This window comes from Heterodontus francisci, chromosome 35 (genome assembly GCF_036365525.1).
Source record: "Heterodontus francisci isolate sHetFra1 chromosome 35, sHetFra1.hap1, whole genome shotgun sequence".
NCBI classification, from domain to species: Eukaryota; Metazoa; Chordata; class Chondrichthyes; order Heterodontiformes; family Heterodontidae; genus Heterodontus; species Heterodontus francisci.
Window position 1 is genome coordinate 22619200 of NC_090405.1, and position 21931 is coordinate 22641130.

The 21931-nt window shown below is 46.9% G+C and overlaps 1 protein-coding gene and 2 non-coding genes across 3 annotated transcripts; 1 reads left to right on the forward strand and 2 right to left on the reverse strand.

The window, feature by feature from the left end:
- Window positions 1-14499: 14499 nt before the first annotated feature.
- Window positions 14500-14582, reverse strand: trnal-cag (transfer RNA leucine (anticodon CAG)). The gene has a single exon. It is a non-coding gene; the product is annotated as a tRNA-Leu (tRNA).
- Window positions 14583-14652: 70 nt separating this feature from the next.
- Window positions 14653-15010, forward strand: LOC137350736 (histone H2A-like; the record flags this gene model as incomplete). The annotated part of the gene is given in 2 exon segments (XM_068015712.1): window positions 14653-14835; window positions 14837-15010. Coding segments are annotated over 2 exon segments (357 nt in total), but the record flags the coding sequence as incomplete, so codon positions are not given.
- Window positions 15011-19368: 4358 nt separating this feature from the next.
- Window positions 19369-19451, reverse strand: trnal-uaa (transfer RNA leucine (anticodon UAA)). The gene has a single exon. It is a non-coding gene; the product is annotated as a tRNA-Leu (tRNA).
- Window positions 19452-21931: the final 2480 nt, after the last annotated feature.

Below are 21931 nucleotides of genomic sequence, written 5' to 3' on the forward strand. Positions count from 1 at the left end.
ATTGAGGGGAGAATTGATAGAGGTGTCGAAGGCTCTGACAGTTTTAGATAAGTTGGCCAGGAAAAATTGTTCCCATTAACTATTGGTACAAGGACTAGGGGATTCAGATTGAAGGTTTTGGACAAGAGATGCAGGGGGAATGTGCGGAAGAGCTTTTTTACACAGTGATTGGTAATGATCTGTAACTCGCTGCCCCCGAGGGCGGAGGAAGTGGAGACAATCGTTGGTTACAAAAGGAATTTCGATGGGCATTTGAAGGAAATAAATTTACAGGGCTAGGGGGATCGAGCAGACGAGTGGGACTGACTGGATCGCTCCATGGAGAGCTGGCCTGTACTCGATGGGGCAAATGGCCTCCTTCCATACCACAAATGACCCAATGACTCGATGAGTCTATGTCACTCTCAGAATCAAGACAACAGAGTGACAGATTTAACACAACATTATAACATATGTTTTGTTTGACAAATTCAATAATAACTCGTCTCCACTCCTAGTATTTCTAAATCCAACACATTCACTATAATGTCAACAATTATTTCCTGTTGTGTCTCTCTCAGATTTGTAAACTTCACAATATTGGAGTGAGGTGACATCTACTGGCGGGAAGCAAGAACTGCAATCAAGCAGCAGAAACTCCACAGTCTGTCAGGGTTAAAGAAACATTGCAATATGAGGAAATAGTGAAGGGGTTTGATCGGGTTGATGGAAACATGATTCCACTTGTGGTATCGTATGAAGCAAGGGCCGGAAATATAAAATTGTCGTTAATAAAAGAAATGAGGAATTCATGAAAAATGCATTTGCTTAGAGAATGGTTAGAGAGATATACAGCACTGATATAGGCCCTTTGGCCCACTGAGTCTGCACTGACCATCAACCACCCATTTATACTAATCCTATGTTAACCCAGAATTCCCTACCACATCCCCACATTTCTCCTATCACCTACCCTGGGGCCAATTTACAACAGTCAATTTATCTATCAACCCACAAGTCTTTCGTTGTGGGAGGAAACCAGAGTACCTTGTGGAAGCCCACATAAACAACTTGCAAACTCCACACAGGCAGTATACAGAACTGAACCAGGGTCATTGAAGTTGTGAAGCTGCAGTGCTCACCACTGCACCACCCTTAGAATGTGGATAGAGTAAAAAGTGAGATTGGATGGACAGAAGCAGTCTGAAAAGATGGCTCAAACAAAAGGTGAAAACCCTGAAATGTTAACTCTGTTTCTCTCTCCACAGATGCTGTCAGAGGTGCTGAGTATTTCCAGCACTTTCTGTTTTTATTTCAGCTTTGTAGGATATTGTTTTGATCTGAAAAAAATGCATGATCGGCTGTGGGTGCCAGTGAAATTCCACAGGAGCGAATAAAAACCATGCCAACGGTGGCTCGTTGGTCCAGGGGTATGATTCTTGCTTTGGGTATATAAGTGATTAATATGTGAGAGGTCCTGGGTTCAAATCCCAGACGAGCCCTTCTCTGTTGCCATTTTTAGTTTAAGGTCATCGATTGCTTTCAGCCTTCCAGAAAGCGGAATCGATTTCCAAACTGAGCCTGCTTGAGGACTGGGGAACTGGATTCAAAGAGCTTGTCGACAAAATTGAAATGAACAAAATATACAGATTGTCAAGTGGGAATATAAGGTTGCAACAGTAACTAAAGGCCTGCTCGGGTCAGCAAATGAAACCCGACCCAAGCCTGACAGCACCACATCCGGCCTGGTCCGAGTCCTTTCATTTTTTTCCCGTGCCCGAACTGACCACCAGAATGTTCAGTTAAACTTGCTTCCGTTTTTCACTTTTTAAGCTTGTGCAGGTAAGGCAACAAAAACTGTAACTGGACTTGAAAGGTTGTTTAAATGTACATTAAGATTAGAGCTACGTACCGGAGGTGATGAGCTGAAGATTGTTACCATAGAAGTTAGTGATTGTGAGGTCACTAGTTAAAGAGAAAGTCATGGAGTTGTGCCCAGACAGGTTGTCCCACACTGTATTGATTAAAATATTGCCCGAAGGCGAGAAAATATCATTATACATTCCCTAGACTCCTGCTTTACAGGTTGAAATACTTTCTGCAAGTTTATCCAGAGAGCAGCTGAGATGCAGAGACCAGGAAGGTCTTGAGTGATTAATTATTATAAAATATACATTCTTATATTAAAGAGATTGTGCTCTACCTTCGATGGAATCACTCACTGCAGACTAGTGCAGAGTGTTTCCCGCCTTGACGTCCTGGCTGTCACTGGATCTTGAGTCCAGGCCTCTGGATTACTGGTCCAGTAATCTTTGAAATTTCTCCCTTGATCTAATATTTTAATCTGGTAAGTCAGATTTTACAAAAAAAAATTAAATGATTTAAGACTGCTTCATGTTCAGCAGTGCCAAATGAATAAAGAAATTCAAATATATTCAAAATTATATATCAACTATTAAATACTAATGCCCAGCTTTGAATACAAAAAATGCCTCTAATTGTGTTCTGGTCTGGAATGGAATTCTTCAGTGTTTCTGTTTAGCTTGGATTAACTCATCGATTTTCTTGTTTTTCACTTTGTCGATGCCTTTGAATAATTGTGGATTCTTCTTCAGGGTGTCTTCTTTCACCAGGTAGTTCTGACCTCTGATGATGTTGATCGTAATCAGCTTCAATTTGCTGATAGTTTTGGAAGTGAGCAGATTTCCTTTGCTTGAGTTTACAACATGGAACTTAGTCTGACGTATGGACCCATGGGAGGATTTGAAAACTGCCCTTGCATTGGAGCATACAGTTGCATCCATCCAAACAGAGGTACAGTAGAAGTGACATATTCAGTTCAGTCTGTCGATCATGGGACTTTTAATCTCAGGGTTGTGAGTTTGAGCGCCATTTAGTTTTTCCATTTTTTAGGCTTCATTAGCAGAGAGTACAAGGAGTGTTTGAAATGAAATTCAACAACAGTATGAGAAATGCTCTCTTTCATTCGGGACTCTTAACTCTCTGCAGCATCTCGCTGTGAAAGATTGAACGTTACCTCATTTCTTTTTCAGCTGGGAGTCAGTGCAGCTCAGTGGGACTTCTGGCTGTCTCCCACCTCACAATTCATCAGTGCTGAGAAAGCAATGGGAAATATTACTCATGGCTGAGTAAGCAGAGGCCACCGATTTAAGGTGAATGGGAAAAGAACCAAAGGCAACATGAGGAAAAACCTTTTTTATGCAGCAAATGGTTAAGATCTGATATGTACTGCCTGAGAGTGTGACGGAGGAAGATTCAACCATAGCTTTCAAAAGGATATATGATAATTATCTGAAGGGAAAAAAAAATCAGGTTTTCATGGAATACATGAGGATGTGGCATGAGCTGAGTTGCTTGTGCAGAGAGGCAGCACAAGCACGATGAGCTGAATCCCTCCTTTTGTGCTGTAAGTATTCTGTGATCTATGATTCTATACAAAGTGAAACCAACACTCACATATGAGAAACAGACAGGTACAGTGTAAACCCCACACGAACAAACCAGCAAATGCCAGGGACAGAGTGAAACCAACAGTCCTAGACAAGAAACTGACAGATACTGTGTGAAACCCAAAAATCACTTATCAGGATTTGGCAGTTGATGTGTAAAAACCTCTCTTCAATATCCATCCTGCAAGGTACAAAGAAAATTAGGTACAAACCCAGGCTCATACTTCGAAGACTGAGAGATAAAGAGCAAAACACAGACTCACCTACAAGAGGCTGACAAGTACAGAGAATAAAACAGAGGGGGTGCAGATTAAAAACACATGCATGTAACGGATACTGATAGGGATAGAATCAAACACTTTCTCACACATGACACGAAAATTGGTGGTGTCGTAAATAGTGAGGAGGAAAGCCTTAGATTACAGGCCAATATAGATCGTCCGAGGCAGAGAATATAAGAGCAGGGAGGTTATGACGGAGCTGTATAAAATGCTAGTTAGGCCACAGCTGGAGTACTGTGTACTGTTCTGGGCACCACACTATAGGAAGGATGTGATTGCACTGGAGAGGGTGCAGAAGAGAGTCACCAGGATGTTGCCTGGGCTGGAGCATTTCAGCTATGAAGAGAGACTGAAAAGGCTAGCGTTGTTTTCCTTAGAGCAGAGAAGGCTGAGGGGAGATAAGATTGAGGTTTACAAAATTATGAGGGGCATTGATGGGTTAGATAGGAAGAAACATTTTACCTTAGCGGAGGGGTCAATAACCAGGTGGCATAGATTTAAGGTAAGGTGCAGGAGGTTTAGATGGGATTTGAGGAAAAAAGTTTTACCCAGAGGGTGGTTGGAATCTGGAACGCACTCCCTGAAGAGGTGGCAGAGGCCGGAACCCTCACAACATTTAAGAAGTATTTAGATGAGCACTTGAAATGCTATAGCATACAAGGCTACGGGCCAAATACTGGAAAATGGGTTTAGAATAGTTAGGTGCTTGATGGCCAGCACAGACACAATGGGCTGAAGGGCCTGCTTCTGTGCTGTGTAACTCTATGACTCTATATCAGAAACTGATAGATCTGGACAAAAGCTGATGTTCACATACAAGTTGTTGAAAGATAGGTGGTGAAACTCATTTTTTTTTTATTTCCAAAATATACTTTATTCATAAAAATCTGTAAAAATTACATTCCCAAACAGTTTAAAACAGCATCAAGTCAAAAAATACAAACAGTGCAAAGGTGATCAGTTACCTTCTGTACAATCATGAGTTGCCTCACAACCCTTCCATTTCATTGTCATGCCATATACATTTTTACATTTACAGCACACAAAATTTCTCCGATCCAGTTCGAGGGATTTCCCATGGATCCAGCCCCTCAGTTCAGCTTGGTGGGGGGACCTTACACTGTGGTCTTTCCCCATTGAGCCTTTGCTGTGGCTGCCCCAAGCTTTAGTGCGTCCCTCAGCACGTAGTCCTGGACCTTGGAATGTGCCAGTCTGCAACATTCGGTGGTGGACAACTCTTTTCGCTGGAAGACCAGCAAGTTTCGGGCAGACCAAAGGGCGTCTTTCACCGAATTGATAGTCCTCCAGCAGCAGTTGATGTTTGTCTCGGTGTGCGTCCCTGGGAATAGCCCGTAGAGCACAGACTCCTGTGTTACAGAGCTGCTTGGGATGAACATCGACAAAAACCACTGCATCTCTTTCCACAAAGTTAACTCACATAGCAATAGCAGAAACAGTCACAAACCAAAAACTGAAACATCCAGAGTAAAAACCCACATTCTCACACCAGAAATTCACGGCTACAAAGTGAAGCTGACTCTCTCCTCCCAGGCACTGACAGGTACAAAAGAAAAGACGCACTAACATACCAGGAAATGTAATGTAGGAAATAAAACCTGATTATCATGTCAGAGATTGGCATTAATGACAGTTGTGGTACCCAGAATGCTCTGCGCTCCAGAATTTGCCTTGTCTCTGATAAGGAGCAGGCGCGGTAGTGGCTGAGCTCCATCTGCAGCTGGAGTGGAATATTCACAAAGTGCAGGGAGACCGCGCCCGTAGCGGGTGCACACAGCTGGAGCAGGGCGTCAAGGCCACAATAGGATGGAACAATCCCGTTTGTGTCCCTGCGGGTGGCGGTGAAGCTTTTCCCTGTGAGGCTTCCCGAAACTGCCCGCCAGCAAGGTCAACTGGTCAGAGAGCGTCTGTAAATGGATAGGAATTGGGGATTGGGCAGGGAGCGTCTCTAAATGAATAAGATTTGGGGACTGGGCAAGGAGCGTCTGTAAATGGATAAGAATTGGGGATTTGGCAGGGAGCGTTTTTTAATCCGTTCGTGGGATGTGGGCGTCGCTGGCTCGATCTCAGCTGCAGTAATGTGTCCAGTTCTGGGCACCAGGTTTCAGAAAGGACATCAAAGCTTTTGAGACAGTTCGGAGGAGATTTACGAGAATGATACCAGAGATGAGGGGTTTCAGTTCTCTGGACAGGGTGGTGAAGCTGGGATTGTTGGCCAAAAATGTCAAGGGGAGGTGAGGAGAGATCTTTTTACCCAGTAACTGATTCGGATTTGGAATGAATTGTCTGACAGGGTGCTGGAAACAGATTCAATTATAACTTTCATAAAGGAATTGGACAAATATTTCAAAGTGAATTTCTCCAGGACTATGGGGAAATAGGCAGGGGGTTGGACTAATTGCATCATTTTTTTCACAGATTCAGCACAGGCACAAAAGACCGATTGGCCTCCTTCTGTGCTGTATGATTCTATGAAATAGTGACAGTCAGGGCAAGTCTGTATAAGAAGGAGAAATGGAGACAGGTCAGGGAGAGCACATCACCAAAACTGGGAGATGCTACATTGGACAGGGAGGGTCGGAGGGGGAGAGAGCACGTACATACAGTCAGAATCAGCACCTTCAGGGGAAGAGAGAGAGAGGAACCAATGAGTGTAGAACTGAACCCAGCCAGAGTCAACCTGCTGAAACACCAGTGAGTTCACACTAGGGAGAGATCATTCACCTGCTCCGTGTGTGGGAAGGGGTTCACTCAGTCATCCAACCTCACTGAACATCAACTTGTTCACACTAATCAGAGGAGACCTTTTCAATGTTCTGACTGTGAGAAGAGCTTTAAAAGCAGTAATGATCTGCTGAAACACCAACACACTCACTCTGGGAAGAGGCCGTTCCCCTGCCATGTGTGTGGGAAGGGATTCACTCAGTCATTCAATCTGCTGCAACATCAGCAAGTTCACATGTAACTGCAGGGGTTGGATTCTGCTGTTGTTGCTGCTATTCATCACTTTCAGAGACAAAGTTGGGTCTTACTTTATAACCAGTGTAGTCCAGAGCAAAAGTGTCTTCTTCATGTTGAGATAAACGGGAGAAGAAACCGGGAAGTGGTGGCGAGGATGGGGGAGGTGCTGCACCATCACTTTAATGGTGCACCCTCCCTCCCCCGGGGTCCTTGCTGCACGCCCGCCAGGCCTGGTGGCTCTGATTGGGGTCCTGAGAGCCCCTGAGACTCGGTGCAGCTGAGGCTGCGCTCACCCCCGCTCAGCTCTGTTGTGATATTTAAAATATGAAAGGCCTGTTGGACTGAGAGCTGATCTGGAATTTAGAAAGCAGCATTACTGGAGGCTCATTGCTGCTCAGCACAATCTCACCCCCCGCTCCTGGGAATTGTTGATTCTGCACCCTGTAGTTCAGTTCTTCACTTAACTAGAGGGGGAGATGTGTGAGCAGAAAAACAGAGCAAATTAAAAAACACAGCTGGACAGATGTGCAACAGGTCAATCCACTGTTACAATAACTCCACCTCTGACTCCCTCCTGACAGTAACCAGCCCTTTCACAGAGACTGTGGGTGGCTCTGAAAAGAGCCTTTGGTTTATTAGATGTCATTTTGGCTGCTTTACTTTTTCTGGGAGCTCTGAGCACTGGTTTTCTTGCGCAGCAGCACGGCCTGGATATTAGGCAGCACCCCGCCCTGAGCGATGGTCACGTCTCCCAGCAGCTTGATGAGCTCCTCGTCGTTGCGGACGGCCAGCTGCAGGTGTCTGGGGATGATGCGGGTCTTCTTGTTGTCCCGGGCCGCGTTACCGGCCAGCTCGAGGATTTCAGCGGTCAGATACTCGAGCACAGCAGCCAGATAGACCGGGGCTCCGGCACCCACACGCTCAGCATAGTTGCCCTTTCTCAGGAGCCTGTGAACACGACCCACCGGGAACTGCAGTCCAGCCCGGGAGGAGCGAGACTTGGCCTTGGACCGAGCTTTCCTGCCGGTCTTTCCTCTTCCAGACATTTCCACAATCGCACAAATACTTTCACAAAGAATGGATAATTTCTCAGCTTTTAGCACAAGCGTGAAGCAGTTAGGATAGCCGAGTGGTCTGAGGAGTTGTGTTTAGGTCGTAGTGTTTTCTGGAGGCGTGTGTTCAAATCCCACTTCTGCCAAGTTGTGTTTTGACTGAACTGGAGGGATTTGGGAGCAGCGGTGAAGGGAGAATATGGAAGAATATTGGCAAGTAAAATGAAAATGGACCCAAAGATGTTTCTTCAATACATTCGAGTAAGAGCAACTAAAGAAAGAGGAGTGCACTGAAAAGACCAAAAAATCACAGTGATTTTTGACATCTTGCCAGGATTGAGTGGCGCGTGCACGGGATGATGTCATTTTGCATCGCCAACGTCATCACATTTCCGCAACAAATCCATCTTCGTGCATGTGTGACAAAGCGTCATTGGGTATCTAGCCACCCCATCCCCCCACCACTTGGCTGGAGGAAGTGGCTGAATGGGAGATTTTGAAGCTGTAGCTCTCCCACCTCGGCAACTCACTCCAGGCCTCGACGATTCCCCCCCTCAGCCGCTCGCTCCAGACCTCGCTGCTCCCCCATCCCCCCACTCCCCTGGCCAGTTGTTCCTCGCTTCGTACCACCCCACTCTCTGGCCACTCGCTCCAGGCCGTGCCGCTTCCCTCCTCTCAGCCACTCACTCCTACGTCGCCCCGTCACCCCTTGAGGCCCTCCTGCTTCTACAGGTGGCGCCTGGTGAAGAAATGTGGGAGCGAGTGTCACGGCCAGAGCTAGCAGCTGTGGGCTGGGCTGGGACAGGGTGGGGGGTGGGGGTGCGGAGAGCGAACAGCCAGAGTGCGGAATTTCGCCAGTAGGGAGGAGGGGGAGAAAGCGAGTTGCAGAGGGGGGAGAGCGGTCAGTGAGGTGGGAGCTAGTAGCTGCGTTCGGGTGAAGTCAGTCCTGGTCAGTTATATAAACAAATCACAATAACGAATTGGCAGCACATTTTATCCTCTGCCCGATTTTCCTTTCCATCGATCGGGGTACTAATTCACTATCTTCCAATGGAAATTCAATCATAAAATTCCTTTTGTATTTAATAGGATTACTGAAATGTTAAATGGATCTGAGGATTACAGTTAGTATTAGCAAACGCACCCGAATGAATTAGCACCCCAATCGATGGAAAGGAAAATCGGGGAAAGTATAAAATGTGCTGCCAATTCGTTATTGAGATTCGTTGAGGAATTCGATTCTGCCCAACACTGAAATTGGCAGCTTTTTTGAATTCAACCTTTCTGCCAGGACGACAATTTAAGCCAATGATTTGCTGTATTTTCTAATTCGAGGCTCGGCAATTGGTTAAGACATGCGAATGGGAAGAGGGTGACCAATCAGAAGTGGGCTCTGGATAGCGCGGGCTCAAACTGCGGGAATTCCAGGTCCCTGAATGACTGAGCTGAAACTGATCAGTTTCACAAACCCTGTCAGTTTCAGTGCAGGAAACACCGTCTCGGGGGAAATAACATCACAAGTGGGTCTGGTTCCAGTGACCGATTTAACGGCTGCTGCAAAACTCCCGGATTCCCTCATGGCAGCGAAATCATTTTGAAATTCTATGAAAACAATGAGTGATTCTGGAGGAGTGATGTGGCTTTTCACTGAGGGTATGTGTGGACGGGGGAAATAACTAAATGTGGAGCCTCAGGCACTGTTTACACAGCCCGTTTCGAAAATCAAATCCACTGCACGTCCTTGCTACAAATGAAATGTCAAATTTGGGGATTCCAGTTTTATACCCGAACACAGCACAGATTTATTCCAGACATTTCTAAACAGCCTATCCCAGCTCCCGTTTCCAGGTCACTGCTCTCTCTGTGAGGCGGTGGGTGGCTCTTAGAAGAGCCTTTGTTGTGTTTGCTGGAAAGGGTCGAGTTGTTCAGCCGCTGAATTCGTCGAGAGTGCAGCCCTGCCGTTTCAGAGCGTACACCACATCCATGGCAGTGACCGTCTTGCGCTTGGCGTGTTCAGTGTAAGTGACCGCATCCCTGATCACATTCTCCAGGAAAACTTTCAACACCCCGCGAGTCTCCTCATCGATCAAACCCGAGATCCGCTTGACCCCGCCACGGTGAGCCAGGCGGCGGATTGCTGGTTTGGTGATGCCCTGGATATTATCAGGAAGCACTTTGCGGTGCAGCTTTGCTCCGCCTTTGCCCAGTCCTTTCCCTCCTTTACCTCTGCCAGACTTTCTTTTATTAATTTCCAAAATATACTTTATTCATAAAAATCTGTAAAAAAAAAATACATCACAAAACAGTTCCAAAAAGCACCAAGGCAAACAATACAAAGAGTGCAAAGGAGATCAGTTTCCTTCAATACAGGAGTGAGTTGCCTCACAACCCTTCCATTTCATTGTCATGCCATGTACATTTTACAGCAAACAAATATTTTCTGGCTACAGTTCGAGTGGTTTCCCATGGATCCAGCCCCTCAGTTCAGCTTGGTGGGGGGACCTTACACAGTGGTCTTTCCCCATTGAGCCTTTGCTGCGGCTGCCCCAAGCTTTAGTGCGTCCCTCAGCACGTAGTCCTTGGAATGTGCCAGTCCGCAACATTCGGTCATGGACAACTCTTTGCGCTGGAAGACCAGCAAGTTTCGGGCAGACCAAAGAGCGTCTTTCAACGAATTGATAGTCTTCCAGCAGCAGTTGATGTTTATCTCGGTGTGCGTCCCTGGGAACAGCCCGTAGAGCACAGACTCCTGTGCAACAGAGCTGCTTGGGATGAACCTCAACAAAAACCACTGCATCTCTTTCCACACCTGCTTTGCAAAGACACATTCCAGAAAGAGGTGGGCAACGTCTCTTTTCCACCACAGCCACCTCGAGGGCTGCGTGTGGATGGGGTGAGACTTCGGGTGTGCAGGAAGGATCTGACAGGGAGGGCTCTTCTCACCATCAGCCAGGCTACATCTTGGTGCTTGTTTGAAAGTTCTGGTGATGAGGCATTCTGCCAAATGACTTTGGACTTCTGCTCAGGGGACCATCCGACAGGATCCACCATCTCCTTTTCCCGTCGGGCCTTGCGGATATTCCGTGCAGACCACTGCCTGATGGATTGGTGGTCAAAGGTGTTTTTCCACAGAAACTTTTCCATGAAGGATAGGCAGTACGGCACAGTCCAACTGGATGGAGCATTCCGCGGCAATATGACCAGCCCATCCTTTGCAACACCGGGGACAGATAGAACCTCAACACGTAGTGACACTTGAAGTTTGCAAACTGGGGATCTACACACAGCTTGATGCAGCCGCACACAAAGGTAGCCTAAGGATGAAGGCGACGTTGGGTACATTTTTCCCGCCCTTATCCAGAGGTTTGAACATCGTGTCCCTCCGGACTCGGACCATTTTGGATCCCCAGATGAAGCGGAAAATGGCTCAGGTGATCGCCACAGCGCAGGAATGCGGTATGGGCCAGACCAGCACCACGTACAGCAATGTGAGCACCTCGCCCTTGATGACCAGGTTCTTACCCATAATGGAGAGAGATCGCTGCTCCCACATGCTCAGCTTATGTTGTACCCTGGCTACTCGCTCCTTCCAGGTTTTGGTGCACGTCCCAGCCCTTCCAAACCATATCCCCAGCACCTTCAGGTAGTCTGACCTAACGGTGAAGGGGACAAAGGATCGGTCAGCCGAGTTCCCAAAGAACATGGCCTCGCTCTTGCCGTGTTTAACATTGGCTCCCAAGGCTAGTTCGAGCTGGTCGCAGATGCTCATCACTCTGCGCACAGACAGTGGATCCGAGCATAAAACGGCGACGTCATCCATGTACAGGGAGGTTTTAACCTGAGTGCCTCCGCTGCCTGGGATTGTCACCCCTCTGATGCTCGCATTCTTCCCAATAGACTCAGCAAAGGGTTCAATACTGCAAACAAAGACAGGGGAGAGAGGACAGCCCTGTCTGACTCCAGATTGGATCGGGAAACTTTCTGATTCCCACCCATTGATTGAGACTGCACTACTGATGTTTGTGCTGAGTAGTTTGATCCAATTGCAGATTCCCTCCCCAAACCCCATTTTGGAATGCACATCCATCATGTAGGTGTGTGATATCCTGTCAAAAGCCTTCTCCTGGTCCAGGCTGATGAGGCAGGTGTCCACCCTCCTGTCCCGTACATAGGTGATCATATCCCTGAGTAGCGCAATGCTATCAGAGATTGTCCTGCCTGGTATAGTATAGGTCTGATCAGGGTGAATCACCAACTCCAGAGCAGACTTGAATCAACTGGCTACGTCTTTTGACAGAATCTTGCAGTCAGCATTAAGCAGAAATTGGGCCACCAATTTCTGATTTCTGTCCTCTCCCCCTTCTGCTTGTCGATGAGGGTGCTGATGCCTTTCCTCATGGATTCTAACATGCTGCCAGCCTGGAGCATACTCTTGTTTACTGGCAGACATGTTGATTCTTTCCTCAAATCAGTGCACAATAAAAGAGACTGATTCTGTCAGGCTCCTTTTTATACAGGCCACCTGGACCTGGCTGAGAAAGGCAGAGTGAGAGCAGCGAGGGGAGGAGACACGAGTGAAGATTAAACAGAGAGCTAGATGGAGGAGACACCCAGAGTGACAGACAGAGAGAGAACGGCCCCTCATCTTTCAGCTCCACCTCCAGTTTCCTCCGGGCTGCCAATTTCAAACCCTTTATTAACAGTAGAACCGAAACCCAGCTCTCCACACAAACCCTTCCAGACTCGGCCTTCATAGTCAAGGCTTTCCAGAAAGCCGGAGCTTTTAAATATGGTCCCGATGCAATTAACACTCAGTAATATTCCCACCAAAACACAGTCCATTCTATAACAAGAAACCTCCTCAGTAACATCACCATTTCCACACACATCCGCTTCCAGCAGTTTACAGCACCTTACTGCAGCTGTTTGGGGAATCTCCTATGTTAAGATTGGAGTTGGAAAGCGGCCTTTACCCGGCAGTGTTATTGTCTCACACTGAATCTGCCAGACATCCTGTTCTCTTTATTGCGAGAGAGAAAGCACGGATTTAGGAAATGTTCATTTGAAATGATCTCTCTTGAGAACGAGCCCGGCCGTGGGACAGGTATTCCAGTGCAAAGAGCTGTCCATGACCGAGTGTTGCAGACTGGCACATTGCAACGTCCAAGACTATGTGCTGTGGGATGGCATTAAAGCTTGGGGAAGCCACCATGGAGACTCAATGGGGAAAGGCTGCAGTCTAAGGCCCTAGTAGGCCATAGTACAGTGAGGGGCTGGAACCCGTGTAAAACCCCTCGGGCTGTTTGCACCAGAGAATGTTTGATGTGTAATGTAAATACTGTAAATATAACCTGTGCAGGCAGGGATAGTGAGATACATCATGTACATTATTGAAGGAAACTGATCTGTATTGTACCTTATGTAATATTAAATTTGAACTGCTTTGCAATGTAATTGCACAAATTATATGAATAAAATACATATTGTGCAAAAGAAAGCAGCTTTCCTGTCAACACACACCTTGTCTCAGGGCACAACTTTCCTGTGATCTTGTCATACCCAACTTCGCTCTATATCTTCTGACACACACACTTTACATTCTGTCATTTCCAAACACAAGCATTCTAAAATCAAAAGACCTTTTGTTTATTTCTCCTTTCTTTTCATTTCTCCTCTATTCTTCTCAATCACTCCCTTCAACAGTCCTATTCAGATCAAGGTGGAATGTGAATAGTGTCACAACTCACCTCTGACACCATTATTACCCTTCTCTTCTCTTGTCTTATTCAATGGGAAAGTTTTATTCACCAGTCTGTTGCTGTTTTACACTCTTGCCATACCATCTGGTATTGCATCCATCTGAATTCTGTGCTTTCATGGCCTTATATTTCTTTTCCACTTCTGGATGATTTGTTTGCTTCAGTTCCATTCAACCAGGCTGGACCACAGGGAAGCTTAGAACCTTTGCCTTGGACGGGTCCACGTTGATCCATTACATTCAGAATCACCTCCTTGAAATAACTCCATAGTACAACTACAGTAACCACACAGCATCTGCTTCAAACACTCCTCCACATTTTATCTGTTCTGACTGTCAACACCTCCAGCTCTTTTGTTTAAGTGGAACCCATCAGGTGTGTATAGGCTCCTTCTATTCTGAAAGCTGTAGCACTGGTTCAGGGAATTCAGCCCTGTTTCTCTACTCGAAAGGATCAGCCATGCTTGATCTGCCTCGTATTTTGCTTTTATTGCAACGTTACAAGACCTCCAATCCTCTGGCACCACACCTGTATGCAGTGAGGGATTGGAAAATGATGGTCAGACCTTCCACTATTTCTTCCCTGGCTTCTTTCAACAGCCTGGGGTACATTTCATCTGGTCCTGGTGATTTATCCACATTCAAGGATGCTCATCCCATTTATACTTCCTCTCTCCTTAAGTTATCACGTCCAATACTTCACACTCCTCCTCCTTAATAACAATATCTGCATCACCCTCTCATTCGGGAAAAACAGTAAAGTATTCATTAAGGATATTGGCAACATCTTCCACCCCGATACAAAGGTTACATTTTTGATCTTTTCTGTGCCCTGCTGTTTGCTTCGTTGCCTCTTACTCTAATGTTTTGATGCAACATCTTTGGGTCCATTGTTACTTTGTTTGTCCATGTTCTTTCCTGCTTTCTCTTTGCTCTTCACCGCTGCTCCCAAACGCCTCCAGTTCAGTCAAAACACAACTTGTCAGAAGTGGGATTTGAACCCACGCCTCTAATGTAAACTGCGATCTGAACGCAGCACCTTAGACCGCTCGGCCATCCTGACCGCCGACTGGCTATTATTAATGCTAAGGAAATTATTCATTCTTTGTGAAAGTATTTGTGAGATTGTGGAAATGTCTGGAAGAGGAAAGACCGGCGGGAAAGCTCGGGCCAAGGCCAAGTCTCGCTCCTCCCGGGCTGGACTGCAGTTCCCGGTGGGCCGTGTTCACAGGCTCCTGAGAAAGGGTAACTATGCTGAGCGTGTGGGTGCCGGAGCCCCGGTCTATCTGGCTGCTGTGCTCGAGTATCTGACCGCTTGAAATCCTCGAGCTGGCCAGTAACGCGGCCCGGGACAACAAGAAGAGCCGCATCATCCCCAGACACCTGCAGCTGGCCGTCCGCAACGACGAGGAGCTCAACAAGCTGCTGGGAGGAGTGACCATCGCTCAGGGCGGGGTGCTACCTAATATCCAGGCCGTGCTGCTGCGCAAGAAAACCAGCGCTCAGAGCTCCCAGAAAAAGTAAAGCGGCCAAAATGTCATCTAATAACCCAAAGGCTCTTTTCAGAGCCACCCACAGTCTCTGTGAAAGGGCTGGTTACTGTCAGGAGGGAGTCAGTGATGGAGTTATTGTCACAGTGGATTGACCTGTTACACATCTGTCCAGGTGTGATTTCAGTTGAAAAATGTACCCAACGTGGCCCTCATCCTGATGACCACCTTTGTGTGCGGCTGCATCAAGCTGTGTGTAGATCCCCAGTACGCAAACTCCAAGTGTCACTACGTGCTGAGGTTCTATCTGTCCCCGGTGTTGCGAAGGATGGGCCTGGTCACATTGCCGCGGAACGCACCATGCAGTTGGGCCGTGCCGTACCACCTATCCTTCGTGGAGCAGTTTCTGCGGGAAAACACCTTCGACCACCGGTCCATCAGGCAGTGGTCTGCACGGAATGTCCTCAAGGCCCTACGGGAAAAGGAAACGGTGGATCCTGTCGGATGGTTCCCCGAGCAGACCGTCAAAGTCATTTGGCGGAGAAGGTCCCTCCCCGTCAGATCCTTCATGCACACCCGAAGTCTCGCCCCCTCCGCACAGTGCCCCCGCGTTGGCTGTGGTGGGGAAGAGACGGTCGCACACCTCCTCCTGGAATGTGCCTTTGCAAAGCAGGTGTGGAAAGAGATGCAGTGGTTTTTGTCAAGGTTCATCCCAAGCAGCTCTGTAACACAGGAGTCTGTGCTCTACGGGCTGTTCCCAGGGACGCACACCGAGACAAACATCAACTGCTGCTGGAGGACTATCAATTCGGTGAAAGACGCCCTTTGGTCTGCCCGAAACTTGCTGGTCTTCCAGCGCAAAGAGTTGTCCACCACCGAATGTTGCAGACTGGCACATTCCAAGGTCCAGGACTACGTGCTGAGGGACGCACTAAAGCTTGGAGCAGCTGCAGCAAAGGCTCAATGGGGAAAGACCACAGTGTAAGGTTCCCCCACCAAGCTAGACTGAGGGGCTGGATCCATGGGAAACCCCTCGAACTGTATCGTTAATATTCTCAATTGCTGTAAATGTAAAACTGTAATTGATATGACAATTGTGAAACGGAAGGGTTGGGAAGAAACTCATGACAGTATTGAAGGAAACTGATCTCCCTTGCAATGTTTGTATTTTTTGGTGCTGTTTGGAAACTGTTTGGCAATGTAATTTTTACAGATTTTTATGAATAAAGTATATTTTGGAAATAAAAAAAAAGATTTCAGTTCCCTCTCTGGATTTCGCTCTGTTTCTCTGCTCACACATCTCCCCCTCCAGTTAAGTGAAGAAGTGAACTACAGGGTGTCAGAATCAACAATTTAATAAATCCCGCTGCCTTCGATTTTATAAATCCCGAGATTATCCCGGTACATTAACGGGAACTGGTTCGGAGCTGATGAATTAATTTAATAATGGAAGTGTCCGGGTTAATTCTCTGTTTTTCATTTGGACAGTTTGAATTGTGTTTTTTTTTTCTCTCTGGTGATCTGAGCGCCGCTTCTCAATGAGAATCTGCTCCCGGAACAGAGTAAATGCAGGAAGGAAGAGGCCATTCTCGGGCTGTGTGTTTCTCTCCTAACCTGATCTGTTTCGACCGCACTGTTCCCAGAGGACGGAATCAGTGAGAGTTGTGCACACACAGGAGCTGAGTCCATTGCAGCGCTTTAATATGTGCCTTCCCCCCGGCCCTCCCTATTCTCCGGACACAGAGCTGTCTGTTTCCCCCGGCGGCGGGAGAGAGTCGGGGATTCTCTCCCCGCAGTGTCAGGGTCTGCAGCCCCGGGGAACTGGCGGTTTCAGTCAGAGTGACCGAGCTGCCTCACATATCCTGTGTACTGATCTCCAATGGATTCAAATATTAGTGAACTCATTGGGTAATGTTTGTAAATAACCCTCATGTGAACGGACCCGGCTCCATTAATGCCTTCCAAATAAAACTGGGATCCATTTCTTTTCCCCAAATGCCAGCTAACGGATCCCAGGAGCGGGGTTGAGATTGTGCTGAGCAGCAATGAGTCTCCGGTAATGCTGCTTTCTAAATTCCAGATTAGCTCTCAGTCCAACAGGCCTTTCGGGAAAGTGATGTGACAAAACAGAAACCATGTGACCGCCCCTCCAATCTAATGGGTTTGATGATGAACAGAGATGGCAGCTCTTTCCTTTGCTGATTTGGTGGCTCTGAAAAGAGCCCTTGTTACACTTGTTACTGAAGCTGGGTTTTAGGTGCGTTCCCCGCGGATGCGGCGGGCCAGCTGGATGTCTTTGGCCATGATGGACCGGGATCATTCTGGTGAATCTGCTCATTTTCCGACAGAAGCATCAGTCGCTGTTTGAACTGTTTAAAGTCAGGGGTGTATTAGCAGCCAGAAAGTGAAGGGCAGTTCATTGCTCCCTGCAGCATTATCCGCCTCTTTCAGGAGAAAAGATCAGAAACCGCTCGTTTCTGTCAGTCCCCGAGAAGCCTGTGAGAAGCGGTTAGTCGCTAATTTGTTCCTTTTACAGAGTGGAAGCTGATATTTGTCCCGTTTTAAATTGCTGAACCGGACCTTCCTCCCGCCGCTTGCAGTTAACAGATTGACAAATGAAAACGATTCCTAAAATCGCGTCAGGATTTTGTGACGGTAAATACAGTAAAACAGAACATAAAATGAGAGGTTTTAAAATTGTTGCCTGAAAATTGAAATTTTCCATCACTTCAATTCCTTCCTGCTCTGGAATTGCCGGGCTTTTTCCAATTGGAAAATTTCAGCCAATGAGAACTTCTATTTAATTTATGTGACACTCCGATTGGTTAAGAATTGGATTGAGAAGCGGGTGACCAATCAGAGACAGAGTCAAACTGTTGGAATTTCAGGCCCCCAGGAACTGAGCTGAAACTGTTCAGATTGACAAACCCTGGCAGTTGCTTCACACATTGGACACTTCACACTGAGTCATTCAAGGGCTGGTGTGAGAGAAGCTTCAGATCCTGTCATTACTCTCTGACTCATTATTCATCTAGAACCAAACAATTAGTAAATGTGAAGCAGTGAAGAGACTTTTCACTCTCACTGCAGAATGTGTCATCTGGGGAAATAAGGAACTATTATATTCGGAGATTCCAGGTACATTCCTCCCTGAACAAATCCATTCCTAACATTCCCGATCACAGCCTATCCCAGCTCCTGTTGTCACCCGACTCCAGCTGAATTGGAGAAACTCGTGTTGGGGTTTGAGTTGTGAGGTGGGGTTTCTCCGCCAGTGTTACTGTCTTACAGACTCTCCCCCTGAATTTGTGAACTGAGACTGCACCGAACACATCCCCAGTTAGAGTGAGGGCCGGATATCCCTCTGTTTTATTACAGAGAGTGGGGAAAGGGCTGGGTGGAGGGGAGTCACCAGGGATCCTGGATTTACTCCAAATCATTTCCATGTGGAATCTGCAGGCGGGGCCGGGACAGGGATCATTTGATCAGGGGATCAGCTCTTTCCTGAGAGATGTGGGTGGCTCTGAGAAGAGCCTTTGTGTTCAGATGTTTACAAGTTTCCCGCGCTTTCACTTCTTTCCAGACCCTGCTTTCTGAGACTTCGCTGCTTTCGTCTTGACCTTGCTCTTCCATGTCTGCACTTTCTTCAGCGCCTTTCCGCCCGCCGCACTCTTGCCTTTTTTGACCTTCTTCGCAGGAGACTTTTTCTGAAGCACTGCTTTCTTCACCGCCTTATTTGGCGTTGCCGCCGCCTTGCTGCTCGTTTTCTTGGCTGTTACTTTCTTTGTTGTCACTTTCTTGTCTGCTGGTTTCTTCACTAAAGATTTCTTGTCTGCTGGTTTCTTCACTAAAGATTTCTTGGCTGCTGGTTTCTTCACCTTCTTTCCCACCTTTCACTGGGTTTTCCTTCTTGCTGATTTTGAAGGAGCCGGAGGCGCCCTGTCCCTTGCTCTGCACCAGGGAGCCTTTGTTCACATTCCTCTTGATACTTCGCTTGATCTGGGTCTTGAGCTTCTCCTGAGCGGTGGCAGACCTGCAAGGAATCAACTACCAGCTAGCGTATAAAGCGAGACCAAGGCTCAGGGCCTTCAGTGACCTGGAGGGGAGTCGGAGAGGCAGCGGATCCTGTGAGGAACCACAATCAAGGAAGGATGAGAAGGTCATTGTCAGGGTACAGAGGAGATTAAGTTAAAGATTTACCAGTTTATAAGCAAGCGCAGAGCCAAGGAACGGTGCTGGGGCAGATCAAATAATCGGCAGTTGTGATCAGTTGGAAGGCAAGAGTGATTAAATGACAGAAGAGATGATGGTGCAAGGCAAAAGTCAGGGACAGAATAAGTAACATTTTGTAAGCACAGATACCAGGAGTGGGGTTTGAACCCACGCAGACACATGTCTATTGGATTTTAAGTCCAACGCCTTAACCACTCGGCCATCCTGGTCCGTTAACCCACCACTGAAAATGAAATTTAATGTGATCCGGGTGCCATCTGGCCTTTTCCAATAGAAAGTTATGACTCCTCTCCCATGCTAAATTGGACCCTTCATTATTTATGAACCTCAATCGGATCACCCCTCAGTCTAGGTTTCTCTAAGGTGTAGGGTCCCAAATCTTTTAGTCTAACTTGAAAACCAAGATGTCTTATACTGGGAATTCGTCGAATGTCTCTCCTCTGTACCCTTTCCAAAGCCTCAATATCACCCATCATGTGAGGAGACCAAGACTGGATACAATATTCCAAGTGAGTCCTGACCAAGGTTTCATAAAAGGACAAATTCGGGACATCTCAGATACTGAAGGAGTCCATGTCCAGAAGCAGCAAGACCTGGACAACATTCAGACTTGGGCTGCTAAGTGGCAAGTAACATTCACACCACATAAGTACCAGGCAATGACCATCTCCAACAAGAGAGAATGTAACCATCTCCCTTTGACGTTCAACAGCATTACCATCGCTGAATCCCCCCACCATCAACATCCTGGGGGTTACCATTGACAAAAGCTTAACTGGACCATTCATATACATACTCTGGCTACAAGAGTAAATCAGATAGTGGGAATTCTGTGATGAGTAACTCAGCTCAAGGCACGTGGTGAAATGCTCATTAGGAGAGCTGGAGAAATGGACTGGTCAGGTGGGCAGAAAAGTGGCAAATGGAATTCAACTTGGAGAAGTGTGAGGTGATGCCTTTGGTGAGGTCAAACACAGCAAAGGAATACACAATTAATGGGTGAATGCTGAGAGGTGTAGAGGAAGTGAGGGACCTTGAAGTGAATGTCCACAAATCCCTGAAAGTAGCAGGACAGGTTGATAAGTTGGTTGAGAAGGCTTATGGAATCCTTTCCTTTATTAGCCGATGTATAGAATATAAGAGCAGGGAGGTTATGCTGGAACTGTATATAACATTAGTTAGGCCACAACTTGAGTTCTGTGTGCAGTTCTGGTCACCTCATTCCAGAAAGGATGTAATTGCACCAGAGAGGTTACAGAGGAGATTTACGAGGATGTTGCCAGGACTGGAAAAATGCAGCTATGAGGAAAGATTGGATAGACTGGGGTTGTTCTCCTTGGAATAGAAGAGGCTGAGGGGAGATTTGATTGAAATGTACAAAATTGTGAGGGGTCTGGATAGAATGGATGGGAAGGGTCTATTTACCTTAGTAGGGAGGTCAGTGACTAGAGGGCATAGATTTAAAGTGATGTGTTGAACAATTAGAGGGGAGATGAGGAAAGGTTTTTTCACCCAGAGGGCTGTGGGAGTCTGGAACTCACTGCCTGTAAGGGTAGCTGAGGCAGAAACCCTCAACTCACTTAAAAGGTGTCTGGATGTGCACCTCAAGTACCTGAACCTGCAGGGCTACGGTCCAAATGCTGGGCAATGGGATTCAGCTGGGTGGCTCGTTTTTTGGCCTGCCTGTGCTGTAAACTTTCTATGTTCTATGATTCTATGCAGACACAATGGGCCGAATGGCCTCCTTCTGCACTGTAATAATTTTGTGATTTTTGACTCTCCAAAACTTGTCAACCATCTACAAGGCACAAACCAGGATGAGTGCAGCACCAACAATACTCTAGAAACTCGACACTGTTCAGGACAAAGCAGCCACCTTGATTGTCACCCCATTCACCACCTTAAACATTCACTCCCTTCACCACTGACGCACAGTGGCAGTAGTGTGTACCATCTACCAGATGCACTGCTGCAACTCACCAAGGCTCCGCAGACAGCACCTTCCAAACCGAAGACCTCCACCACCTTGAAGGACAAGGGCTGCAGATGCATGGAAACACCACCATGTGCAAGCTCCCCTCCAAGTCACACACCATCTGATCTGCAAATATATCGCTGTTCATTCACTGATGCTGGGTCAAGATCCTGAATCTCCCTTCCTAACAGCACTGTGGGTGTACCTACACCACATGGAGTGCAGCAATTCGAGAAGGGAGCTCACCGCCACCTTGTCAAGGACAATTAGGGATGGGTAACAAATTCTGGACTTGTCAGTGTCGCTCACATCCCATGAAAGAATATGCCTCATCTTATACTCAATTGTCCTCTGAATGCAGCCCAACCCCCTATTTGCTCCAACTATCACTTCACAGCATTGCTGCTGTACCTTTAGAGATCTGTGCACTAGAACATCCAGATCTCTGCTCAAAATTATTTTCTTTTTTCCACCTACTTTAATGTTTTTCCCTGAAGCGTGTATGAATGTTGAGCATTCGCCCTGTCCACATGAATAACACTGCACTTACCCAAATTAAACATCATTTACCAGTCATGAACCCAATCTCCCAACACATTAAGATCAGCCTGAAACAGTCGAGTATCGTCTACAGTCTAAACACTCGCACAGATCTTCAAATCATCTGTCAATTTACAGATGGTGCCCCCTCCACCTACATCCAGATCATTAATA